The 13266-nt window shown below is 41.7% G+C and overlaps 1 protein-coding gene across 1 annotated transcript in view; it reads right to left on the bottom strand.

Moving 5' to 3' along the window:
- Gucy2f (guanylate cyclase 2F, retinal) overlaps nt 1-13266 on the bottom strand; it is an 81281-nt gene that overhangs the window by 10844 nt on the left and 57171 nt on the right. Inside the window, exons 10-14 of the mRNA XM_036175380.1 lie at nt 10945-11094; nt 7490-7638; nt 5333-5496; nt 4343-4535; nt 931-1105 (exon numbers count right to left, since the gene is read on the bottom strand). Coding sequence (XP_036031273.1) covers nt 931-1105; nt 4343-4535; nt 5333-5496; nt 7490-7638; nt 10945-11094 — 831 coding nt within the window. The remainder of the gene's footprint in view (nt 1-930; nt 1106-4342; nt 4536-5332; nt 5497-7489; nt 7639-10944; nt 11095-13266) is intronic.

A 13266-nucleotide genomic window follows, 5' to 3' on the forward strand; every position in this document is an offset into this window, starting at 1 on the left:
TGCTGGTGGCCTAGACTTGAGTAGTGATTGTCAAGAGGACACAAGACAGTCTCAAGAAATGTCTAATAGGGAAAGAAGTTTAAAACCTCGCAGTTGGGGCTGGCAAGATGATTCAGAAGACAAAGGCACTTACCACCAAGCTTGACAACCTGAGTTCAAGTTCCAGGACCAACATGACAGAAAGAGAGAACCAAGTACTGTCAATTGTCCGCTGACCTTCACCTAAGCACTGTGGCATAAACACATACACGGTAGAATAAAATAACCAGTAGCTGGTTGAATATTGAAGGCCAGAGGGAGAGAGGAGTCCAGGATGACTTTTAAGATGATAATCAGGTCATTGGCGGTAACACTAAATGAAATATAAAGCACAGGCTAAAGAGACATTTGTATGGGAAGAAAATAATTCTGTTTTAGACCTGGTGAGTCTAAGGACAAAGTGAAATGCTCGGGTGGAAATGTCACAAATAGGTGTGAAGCTTAAGGGAAAAGACTGTCCTGGAGTTGTAGTGTTAAAAGGAAGGGATGTAATTACATTTTAAGTTCTAAAACTGTGTTTATAAAATAGATAAATAAATTGTCTACAGTCACCGGCATATACGTAGTACTTAAGTGGAAAAGATACTGGGGGACGGGGCCTGAAGACATTTATGAGAGAGGGGATAAGTCCCGGAGGAAAATGTTCTTGATTAATTGATTACATTATCCTAAACCTCACAAATACTTGGCGATCTTGTAGCATAGTAAATGGAGACATGGCGGTGAAGGATAGGCAGCAGCACTGGTGGAGGAGATAGTGAAGCATTGCTGGACACCAGGATGATCCAGCTGTCCAGAATCAGAGGACATCTACACATTTCTCCTTCCTCTTCTAAGTCTCTGGTGAGGCACATGCAAATGGTTTCTCCTGCCTTCACCAGCTTCCATTACCTGAGTGCAGGCCTATACGAATTCGGACTGGCATTTCTGGCATGTGTCGCATCTTAAAGGTGCCCACAGAGCTCAAGATATCCAGGGACATGTTGGCAATCTCAGCAGCATGCCTACTGCCATTCCTCTTTGGGAGGCCCGAGGCCACCATATAGGCATCTCCAATGGTCTCTACCTGGTTATTACAAAAAGTAGGATTAACAAACATGTAACCACTTCATATTACTTCACACGTACACACACATACACACACACACAGAGAGAGAGAGAGAGAGGGAGAGAGAGAGAAAGAGAGAGAGAGAGAGAGAGAGAGAGAGAGAGAGAGAGAGAGAGAGATTCAGGAGTATGATGGAAGCCAAATATGTAAAGTGAGGAAGACAGTGTAGGGCTGTCAATAATTCACAGTCCTAAAATCACATCAGAATCATTTATGGAGCTTTATTAAAATACTGATGTATAGGCCTCACAAGCAGAGATTCTGAAGTAAGTATAGCTTCTTCAAAGGCTATTGAATGACCCTAGGGAAGTATCAAGCTTCAAGAAATTTCTATAGGAAGGGAAAGTAGGACTGTCCCCAAGATGTCCCTGGCAAATTACTTGGGGAAAATGTACACAAGATACTGTCAGAGAGAAAGCCTTTCTCTAGCTAATTTTAGAGAAATGGGCAGCCTTGGCAAAGCACAGGGAAAGGCAAAGAAGGACAAGAAGAGTCCACCCCCTGACTTGTCATGCCAATTTGACAAAGTCACAAACCTTTTGGCTATGTGACCTAGGTCTTTCCCCACCAATCATCTCCTCCTCTCCTATTGCTATATCATTGAGAGGTTCTGGCCTTTGACTATTCTCCAAGAAACAGAGATTAATTAATAATTTTTAAATTTTTTAAAAAATAATCTGATCGGGACATTTGGAAATAAAGATGAGTCTCTGCTCTTCATCTTCCCCACAGAGTGTGCTCGCTCTTTTAGGTAACTTGTACCTGGGAGCTTCTCAGGAGAATTCAAGTCACAAGCAAACCAGAAGGACTTCTATGTGCCAGTCAGGATGGCCTACTATGCATTTGATTACAGCTAAAAGTCAAAGAAATTCTGGAGACAAACTGCCCTGGACAGAATCTCAGACTCACCACTTACAATTGAGGGGCAAGTCACTTAATTCCTCTTTGCTCCATCCACTGTGCCCATCATTAAAATACGATGATGTCAATGCCTAACTTGTAGGATTTTTAGGACTAAATAACTTAATGTTCATTAAAGCACTTAAAACTGAGCAGGTGGATGATAACCTACATTAAGTGTAAGCTATCACTACCACTACCATCATCACCACCAACAACAACAAAAATCATGTCTTAAAGCCAGTCTTAGGACTGTGGTTATTTCTCAGTTCCATAAAATGAAGTTTAGGATTCAGCAATGGGGCTCACATAATGACTTTCTAAATAACCAATAATAATGGACATTTGCCCCCATGGGACTTCTACTTCAATGTGCTTCCCTTCAGTCTCCCAGCATTGGTATGGTTTGGAGGGAAGATTTCTGCTATGAAATAGTCATGTCACACTTAACAAAAGTAGGGTTACAATACAAATGTTATTTGGGTACAGTGAGTTAGTGGCTGGCCATTATCAGAGCATGGTAGTTGACCACTTAGCTGTGATAAGTTGTTACCCCATAGACCCCAGTGATATAAATGAGGACATTAGAAGAACACAAAGCCTGGCACAGGTGAGAACTGGTATGTAGATGGCTATGAGGAATTATGGAATGCAGCAGTCAAAGGACATTTCATGGGAAGCAAAGGCATAGAAAAGGATCTGGTTGAAAAGGGGCAGTGGAAGAAGTGAAAGTGAGAACAAATCACCAACTTCTGCAGTAGACTTACTTCTCACATCCATTTTAGATTATCAAGTTCCAAGGGAGGTGATTCCAATTTTATAGGTAAGGAAAATGAAAATGTACACACGTTCGGTGACTCACTGATGGTTCAATTTTTATTTCCTTTGCACTGTGTTGTTTTTAATAAACAGGCTTAAAATTTTAGATTCCATTTTTGGATTCAGACAGCCCTGTTCCATCTTAAAAAACAAACCACTAACTCCATATTGCAGCCAAGAAGTACCAAAATGGCTTCATCCCCAGGACCCCCAATGATTGTCTGAGCAGAATCAGCTGGATTGATTAAACTAGTGGCTGTGTTAGTGCCCATGCTGAATCATCTTTGATTTTAGTTTCAACTGAATTAGCTTTCAGTGAGTTGTTTTTCTCTTCAGGCTTCTTGAGTTCAACAAGTTAAGACAGGTAGTCTGATTCCATAGATTTTTTTCCTCCACAGTGGTTTCCATGTGCATTTCTTGATTAGTTTGCAGCTCCTGCTGATTGACAGGTATGATGTCTATTTCTGAACCCTATTTAGATGACATAGTTTAGCCCTTAAGGGTCTCTGTCTATCTAATCTGAGATAAATACACTGCCTGGTGTGTGATTTGAGAGCTGGACCATTTGAGGCTACTGTGAAGGATCCGATAAATGAAGCTACTCATTCTCCAGCTCTTCCATGGTTCCTAAGACATGAGTTATCTAAACTTTGGGATACCTGAAGCATCTTTTTCCTCCAATATGACAAGTATCCATGTCACTAGCAATGTGGGAATGTCTCGACAGAACTATGAGACTTTTAGTCATTTTCTATCTATTTCTACCTAGAAACAATATACCATGTAAAAGGAAAAATAGTTAGGAAGCATAGGGACAACAAGAGTGAAAAGAGTTATCTGTTTTCTCCTCATATTCTGCAACCTTTGATTTTTTTTAAAAAAAAGAGTCAAACTAAGCTGGAAGGATGGGAAATGGTGAGTTAATACTTCTTCAAACCTTAGATGAATAGATGTACTTTGGGTTAGCCTGTATCAATCCCCAAAAGTTGCATTTTTAGAATACTCTGGTGTAATGTTACGTTCCTTGTATAAAAACAATACGTAGGGAGAAAATCAAATTTTCATAGCATGTATTATATAAATATAAACTTTACCTAGATGTACTCTATGGCAGCCATCAACTATGAGAAAACCATCAGTATTTCTGTATCTTTTCATTACCCAGCACAATACTTTCTACATTGTGAAGACGCATCCAATGAACTACAATAGGTCTCCCCATCTTAACCTCTTCTTAGTCATAGTTCTAGAAAACATCTCAAAAGAAATCTTTCTGGCAATCTGTTCCTTATTTGAGACTTGTTCTACCTGGCCTTCATTCTCAACAGAACAGCAATGGAGTGATGTGGTACCTTAATTTTCATTCCTAAAAGACAATATTCTGCAAAAATGCATCCTTCAATTTTGGAATACACATAAATAAATCTCATGTACAAAGTTTAATGCTAGAAAGCATTAGTCTGCTAATTATCATACCTTGTAGACATCATGACTACCAATGATGGCATCAAAGAGTGTGTACAGGTCATTCAGAAGATCCACCACTTCAATGGGCTCACTCATGGCTGAGATGGTGGTGAAGCCCACAATGTCACTGAAGTACAAGGTGACCAAGTCAAATCCCTCAGGTTCAACTGTGCAACCCTTTTTGAGGGATTCAGCAACTGATCTGAAAGGTAGACATAGTTATTCCTAAGAAGAGAATATATACCTTCCTTATGTACCACACACTAAAGACAATTTCTCTAAAAAGCACTTTCAGGTAAATGGTGAGAAAGAGTTTTACCTGGGTAAAGCATATATTGAGTACAAAGAATGTGTCAGGCGCTGGGCCAAGTGCTGGAATATAACATTGAGAAGACAGATCTGGTCTCTGTCTCCATGGAGTTTCTTCAACTCCCGGGGCTTCTACCTTACCCTCTCTCTTTGGAGTAATGTTCCCTGTTGGCTAGTTTTTCACAAGACTAGATTTAGCAATGATCTCCTTGAAGACCATATTACTTGGGGTGGGGTGGGCAATGGAAATTATAGCAACAGATAAGGGAGAAAGTCCCCTGGAAACACAGGCCTGCTTCTTCCCTTTAATAACGCCAGTTATTTGTTTTGTTTGTTTTGTTTTTAAACTGGCCATCCTCTTGGCTCTTTCATGAAGTAACATATAGAAAAACCAAGCCCCTCAAACTGAAATGATCATTATGTTCCATAGGAAGTAGGGAATTAGGATGTAAGTTCTGTTTCCATGCTTTCCAATTCTACTTTGATTTGAAGGTGTGACTCAAAGCCATTGGGAATAGAAAGGGAGAAGGACATGGGGAGGGAACAGTTAGTTGATGGGTAACTTCTTTCTTCTTTTTTTAATTTTTTTTCTTTTTTTTTTTTTTTTGAGCTGAGGATCGAACCCAGGGCCTTGCGCTAAATGGAACACACTGTTATAATGATTCACACTCCTTGGGTGTTCACACATACAGTGGCAGCATCTGTGTTAGAAGCTTTTCCGTTTTCTGTTTTTCAATTTCCAGTTCTTCAGTCCGTTCCCGGATCAAATCTTCCAAGTTGCTAGAATACTGCTCCAACATCCGAAGCATAGAATCAATAATATTAGTCTTTTTCCCTTTATTGAAAGTTTTAAACTAAAAGTAAAAGAGAAAGAAGAGCCTATGACTACATGAGCCCCAAACTCAATACTGATGGAGCAGGTCTCACCACAAATCTTTTCCTTTGAAGGGCCACATCAGCAGAAATGAGCCCAGATATAAATAGGAAAGGTCTTATTGTCACCTTGCTCCATTCACAGAGCGCTTTCCATTCCCTGGCCCCCAAACATTTCCTCCCATACTCCTGGTTCTTTCAAGCCTGAGCACAGAGGTTCAGAGCAAGATCCTCCAGTTCTGAAATGCTATAACAATAGTAGCCATTTTTAAGGAAACAGGGTTTGGTCTAGAGCCCAGGTCAATTTTGAGTAACATAAAGAGAAATAGGGCAGGAATTGATGTTTTATCATTTAAGTTATTAACATACAAAATTACCCTTATCCTCAAATGATACAGTGTTGTCAAAGACGGTCTTGACTACACAGAGTGTTCCAAATATAACATGGCAAAATTTCCCTCTACTTCTTCTCATGTGATCCAATACTAAATGGTTCCATCTAATACCTTCCTTTCATATTAGTCAGGGTCATGTAGAAGTTTGGATAGTTTTGGCCTGTGTTGTTCTCTGATTTCTAAGAGGTTGCTGCTTGGTATGAATGTTCAATACATCCTCTCCAGACCTTGTCCATCTGCAAAGAGCTTAGTAACATAAGCACTACAATCATGAGACGGTAGCTCCCTCCATCATGTTATAGTCATCATGTTCATAAACAGAAAAAAATTGGTAGTGGCTTTGCTGGGTAGACTATGAAGGTTCTACCCAACAAACTTTCTACAGCATGGCCACACATGCTCTGTATAGCACTCCTTGCCCCAAAGTGGACAGTAGAAGGCTCCTTCTAAAATCTGTCCACATCTATATGTCCATTAAGATCTTAAGCAGCCAGTTCAAATCCTCCGGGCTCTCCCTGTAGCCTCACTTAGAGAAGCTCATTCACCTCTTTGCATTTAAGCTGTATTAGATGCAGGAAATGAAGAGGCTACACTTGTCATCAGACAGACTAAACTTCTAGTAAAGCATTTTAGTGAGGGTAGCCCCATTAATGCTTTGTTTGAAAGTTGCATGATGGACACTCTTACTATCTATCAGCAACTTCTCTCCTGCCTTCTGAAATAACATCTTTAGCATCAACACAAGGACAAATGGTTTTTCCTCCTGCCTCACAGTAAGTTTTTAGAAATGTGACCTTTATGGTCCTTTGCTTTTTCCATACCATTGAACACTTGTTTGAGTGTCCTCAAGAACTCTAGCCAGACTAATGGACTTCCATTGTTAGCTGGAGGACACGGATGACTTCAAAAGCTGGGCCCTCTCAGGCTTTCAGTCCAAGTCTTTCTCTTTTCCGCCTCAGGTACCTGCCAGTCATAAAGCAACTGAGTGCTGGACTCTAGCCAGGCTCAAAAGCCTCTCCTTCAGAGCTGACACAGCACTCACAGAGAGAACCCACAATTTCTGTATCATGCAAGTCAACAAGGCTTAGATTGCATATGACAACAGAGGAACTCTGTCTTTTCTTCCACCCTTTTCCTAGCTCCAACTCTCGGAAAAATACCACCATCTTTAGAAATGCAATATCTTAAAGAGAGGGTTTATCACTTTCCATGCACCCATTCCCTCAGGAAACCTAAGAAATCTAGTTTTATGTTCTACATGAACAACCTTTCAAACAAGACATATTTTTCATGACCCTACATAAACAACCTGGCATCACCTAAATACTATACTCAATGGAGTTCCTTAGAAACATTGAAAAAAACATAGCTGTGTGAGAAGTACCACATGTGCCAGGACCATCATAGAGGATGTGCTGGTGTTACTCCAGGTTTAAGGAACTCAAAGCCAGTCCTGGGCTGCTTCTTAAAGAGGAATGTCCTTTCCCTTTGTAAGGAGCCCCTTCTGCAATATAAAGACCCAATGAGTTTAGCCTCAGAGAGGCAAACTATGGGGTAATTATAATTTTAATATATTTACCTGGTTAAATATTTCATCAAAAGTTGGTCGTTGTTCTGCAGCCTCAGCCCAGCATTGCTTCATCAGCTGGAGACATTCTGGAGGGGCATGCTCAGGAGAAACCACAGGTCTATACACAGGGGGAGGCTTTTGAAGTCTGTCTATGATTTCTGACAAGGCACAAAAAGAGACAAGTTTGTGAATCAGGAGAAGTACACCAGGATTCAGCCAAGAGCTGAATTTCCACCAAGAAAGGGATTTGTCAGGAGAAAACATGAAGGGACCTTTTCTTTTATTTCCCCTCAGATAGCTTTAATGTTGAGTACATCTCAGGAAAGGCCTTCTGGGAAAGAAGTGAGAAACTGATCAACTGGACTCTTGTTACCATGCTATCCTGCTTCTGCAGGATATAGATGCAGTTTAAGATGCCAGTTCCAATAGTGCAGCTTCAGTATCCTGTCCTTTTCACCTGTCCTGAAGTCTCCTCATAATTACCACAACAAAGACACTGAGCCCTCTCTGTGAGCCTATATCCAGCCAAGGTCCATGCATCAGTTCCTAGGATAATAACTAAACAAAAGGAATTAAAAACAACAGTGAACAATTTGGTGCCTTATTAAGACTCTCATGGCTGTTGTTCAATGAATGCCACTTGGAGTGGAAAATGTATTATACACCAAGAATGAGCACTTGGCATGTGTTGTTTCATTAGATGCTCAGCACAAACAGATGAGGTGGGCACTCTTATTCTTCCTATAGATGGTAAAACTGGAACATACAGAGTAAGTAACTTGCCAGAAGTCACATGGGTAGTGACAGAGTTCAGGTCAGAACCCAAGCAATCTCCATCTATTACACTGTTCTGGCTTCCAAATGCCTCAGGTCTCAATTGCAAGATCACAGAACCCCTATATAGAGCCGAAAGTCTTCAGTGGCCAAAGGCTTAGTTTATCCAAACTGAGTCTTTTTCCAAGAGCAGAAAACTCTTTATAAATAGGAGAAAATCATTAGCTCCCAATGTCCCCATCAACTCATACTGAGCCTCAACCTCATTTTTCTGCTTCTAGCCTTAACTTCTCCAAACCATTCTAAAAACATGTATCTAGTCATGTCAATTTCTAGTTCAAAATGCCTCCATGATGTCTATTTCCAACAGAATAAAGTCCAACAAGCTCTTTAACACGACCTTGACTATTTCTTCAGACTCGCTACCCATCCCAAGTCTCCCTTCCACCACCACCCACAACTTTTAACCTCTGTACCCACCACCAAACTTTGACTGCCTTTTCTACCTCTGCATTGGCCATAAGCCTTCAGTAGTGCTGCTGCATGTCCTAATGAGTGATGCTAGCCTCTATGGAAGGAGTTCTGCTCCTGCTTCTCATTTCTCTCAGCTCCTCCTATAGCATGGCTTCTTCACCCCAGGACAGCCTGGGGGCTTCCAGTGCCGTAGATTCTGTGGGAATGAACCCCTTGGAGAGTGACTGCTCCAGGAAGTCTACTTTTTTGTCATAAAGTATGGAGTTGACTTGGTCACTTCTCTGCTGATGCCCAGCATGGCTTATTCCCTTGAGGATTTCACAGTCCAAGGAGATAAGCAATAAACAATATTACAGATACAGATACAGAGAGATACAGGTAAGAACACAGAGGATGCACACCGAACAAGTCAAAGGAGAATTTCCAGCACTGGTGGCCAGAGTTGGATGAGACAAGTGGGAAGAAAGGGAGGAAATTCCAGACATTATGAATGGCATGTGCAAAGGCATAGAGGTGGGGGAGACCATGTACTCTCAAGGCACTAGAATACTAGAAGTGACAGAGGATAAACACAGGCAGGAAGCGGATGGAATATGAAGGGCCATTATACCACACGAGGAGCCTGGGCTTCATTCAGAGAGAGATGAAGAAAAGTTGGAGAGCTTTAAACAGAGTGTGATGTGGAATGCTGACTGTGGCAAAAAACAGCTACATAACTTAGCAATATTTCCTACATCTTTAAAAACGTTTACTTCAAAGTAAATTTAGACTTTCAGAAAAACTGTAGTAGGACTCAGTGATTACCTGCATACTTCTCCCTGAGCTTACTGTAATGTTAACACAAAATACCATTGAGGACATTGGTATTTGTCTAGTAGTATTACTACAGTCCTTATCTGGATTCCATTAATGTTTTCTCATTACACAATCCAATTCCAGATCTTTTTCTGCATGTAATTGTTGTGCCTTAATCTCTTCCGATCTGTGACAATTCTTCATTCTTTTCCTGTCTTTTATGATTTAGATACACTTGATCGGGACTGGCCAATTTATTCATTTATTTATAAATTTCACACTGGGGGCTGGAGAGATGGCTCAGAGGTTAAGAACACCGGCTGCTATTCCAGAGGTCCTGAGTTCAATTCCCAGCACCCACATGGTGGCTCACAACCATCTATAATGAGATCTGGCAACCCTCTTCTGTATACATAATAAATAAATAAATCTTAAAAAATAAAAAAATAAATTTAAAAAAATAAATTTCACACTGGCCTGGAACCTGCCATCCCCCTGCCTTGGCCTCCCAAGAACTGGGATAACAAGACTGTGCTGCCATGCCCAGGTGCTGTTATCCCCACAAGGTTATTTTGTAGCATGTCTTTCAACTAGCATTTATCTGAAGCTCTCTAGTGATTAGGCTGAGGTTATTCTTTGCTTTTGTTTTTGTCGTTGTTGCCAAGAACCGTGCACCACAGAAGTGCTGTACATACCTTGGTATGAAATAGCACGAAGGTGATGTACTATCTTACTGCATCATGTCAAGAGTACATGATGTAGCTGTGTCTTTTTATAGGTGACAGTAACCTTGGTTACTATCACTTGGTTAAAGTGATGTCACCAGGAGCCTCAACTTATGAACTTACTATTTTTCCATTTGTAGTTACTAAGCATCTTCTGAGATCAGATGAGATTGGGCATGTTCAGAGTGGTATGGCTGTAGACAGTTACCAAGCATCTTGGAAGTTCACACTGTGAGAATATGCAGCTTGTTACCTTTAAAATTTCCATGAACTGATGTTATTCTTCATTGACAGATTTTACCTAACACTCATGTGTTTCAATAGGAGACAGGTAAGAAAAATCTGTGGTATTGCTACATGAAAAGACTGGTATCATGGAGCATCATGAGCAATACTAAAGTACTTGGTAAGAAGTATCTCAGAAGAGCAGAAGTACTGCGTGGTGGGGGTAGTGCAGACTAGAAAATTGACAGAGGTCCTCAAGTCCCTGGATTATATCTGAGTTTGTAAAAGGACCAGCTTCCTGGGTGAGAAAAGTTCTTCCAGATGCTAAAACTGTCTGCTCCAAGCCCTACCTTCATATAACAGACAAGACCAGCTCTTTGCAGAGCTGTTAACACAGTCTTCCAGCAAATTGTGACCTGCTGATATGGGATGCAGTGGGCCCCTAGTACCCTTTTCTCACTTTCAGCTTACCTTTGGCAGGCAGATCCATCATGCAGAAAGGAGCACCCCGGACCATCACTTCTTGCATAATGATGGCAAAGCTATAGACGTCTCCTGCAAATGAACCTAACCTGATGCCCCTAGGGGCTCTTAACAGTTCAGGGGCCGTCCACAGCAGCTCTGCAAAGAAAGAATTATCTAATAAATGCAAGGAGGATTACCTGACGTCTGCAATGCCCCAAAGGGCTCTGAGGGTGCTGTTTTATTAACTGCTTTATATTTTTATTAGACAGACTGGCATGCTAGTGCCCCTCAGGGTCTGAATCCATTAATCTAAGTGATTACACACAGACAGAGAAAACTTAGTACTCTCTCCACCCACCCACCCCCAGAACCACACAGCAAGACACAGTATAAAGGTGTGGGGAAGGTCAGGACACCAGAAGTGGAGGCACTATCTGATGCTTGCTTTCGTGCTCTCTTGAGCCTGCAAGTAGCAGTTGGCAGGTTTCCATGGAAAGGCAAGGGCAGTGCCAGACTGGTTGCCATGGATTTGCTGCTCGCTAAGATCTATATGTGTCTGGTAATTTGATTGTGCCGGGGCTCAGGGATTCACAACTTGCTTTCTCCAGGTCTTCTCTGAAAGGATTAGAACACCCTCAGGCCTCTGGTGTTCCTTGCAGAGCAAAGAGGTACAGCAGCTACAGACCTGACTCTGCAAATGTTTATTGAGTATCTACTATGTACCAGGCACTGTGCTGTGTGGGAAAAATGGTGCCAAACTTGAAGCAAACCTTCACTCTCCCAGGAAGAGTTTACAGACCAGAGGACAAGACAACCATGTGCATCCCTTATTGCAATACAAGAGGGCTAGTGATGAGAACCACTATATGGTACAAGGAAGTGAATCTATTAAAAGCCAAATCTGAGTAATGGCTGTGTTCTGCTGAACCTTAGGCCCTGTATGGGGTAAAAGTTTATCTCTGCCCCCATAGTTTAGCAGTGAGAACATCAAACATTTTTGTCGCAGGCACCTTAACATATAACCTTAACATATAAAGAAATTGACTTTATAATATAAAAGAGGAAGTCAAAAGAGAAGGCAGAGTTTTTTATTATTGTTGTTGTTGAGTTTTATATATATATATATATATATATATATATATATATATATATATATATAAAACATTTCTCTGAGTTGAAAAAAAGGGTTGATATGGGTAATTTCATCAGATTTAAACTAACAACTGAGCTGGCTAAATTAATCCAGGAAGACTTCCTGGAAAAGTTCAATCTCAAATGTGCTCATTAAGAAGGTCAAGGGTGCAGCTTCTGGAGCCGAGAGGTGAGGGCTTTGCAGGCAGAAAGAACAGTACGTGCAAAGGAACAAGAGGCAGAAAGCAGCAAATTGCGGGTGGTGGCAAGGTGGTAAGCAGATTAGTGGAGGGCTGAAGACAAGGGCTCTGGGAAGGAATAATGAGAAAGGAGAAATGGGGCTGGTGAAGTGGGGGGAGGAGGGAGCTGAAGAATGGGGGCAGAAGGTGAGAGGCCCTGAGAGCCAAATGAAGGCATTTGGAGTGACTACAAAAGGCAGTGGGGGTGCTGGAGCTGAAGAGGGATTTGATGAAAACCCTGTTTGGGAAGATTAATCTGGCAGCCTGCACAAGCTGCATGGAAGGAGAAAGGCTGGAGTCAGGGAGCTCCGCTAGGAAGCAGTAAGAGGTGAAAGGGACCTGAGTGGGGGTGGGGTGCAGCAGCGAAGGGGGGGACCAAATACACTGAGGGGCTACAATGGAAAAGGAAGTGACAGGGTCAGACACCTCCTCCCTGGGCTTCATGAAGGAGGAGTTAGAGGAAACATGTTTATGTCCAAACTGGAAAGCTGGAGAATGCCTGAAGCTGGCGGGGGGGGGGGGGGGGGAGGCAGAGTTAGGGCTGCTGATGGCTGAATTTTCATCATGTTCAGTGTGGGGTTGTTAGGAAGGGAGCCTGGGAGACAAGAAGATGAGTAGAAAAGAGATTATTTGTTTTGTTAGAAAAAATCCAGGAAAGAGAAGTGTAGCCTTATTTTTAGACAACCATGGTGAAGAGGCCTGAACAAAAACTTCTAGACTTGGTCTTCTTCATGTGCCCATCTTCTCACATTGCCTTTCAAATGTCTGTTCCCAGTAACAGGTACCTCTGACTTCCAACCCAACACCCACTTCTGTGACAGTTTCTGGTACACTCACAACAGAGGTTCACTCATGGTGGTGGTTTGCTCTTATGTCTCCCTCCCTAGAAAAACGTGTTTACAGAAAACCCCAAACGTCTGAATGATCCTTTAGTCCGAGGAATGTCTTCTCTGACTGT

This window comes from Onychomys torridus, chromosome X (assembly GCF_903995425.1).
Source record: "Onychomys torridus chromosome X, mOncTor1.1, whole genome shotgun sequence".
NCBI lineage: Eukaryota > Metazoa > Chordata > Mammalia > Rodentia > Cricetidae > Onychomys > Onychomys torridus.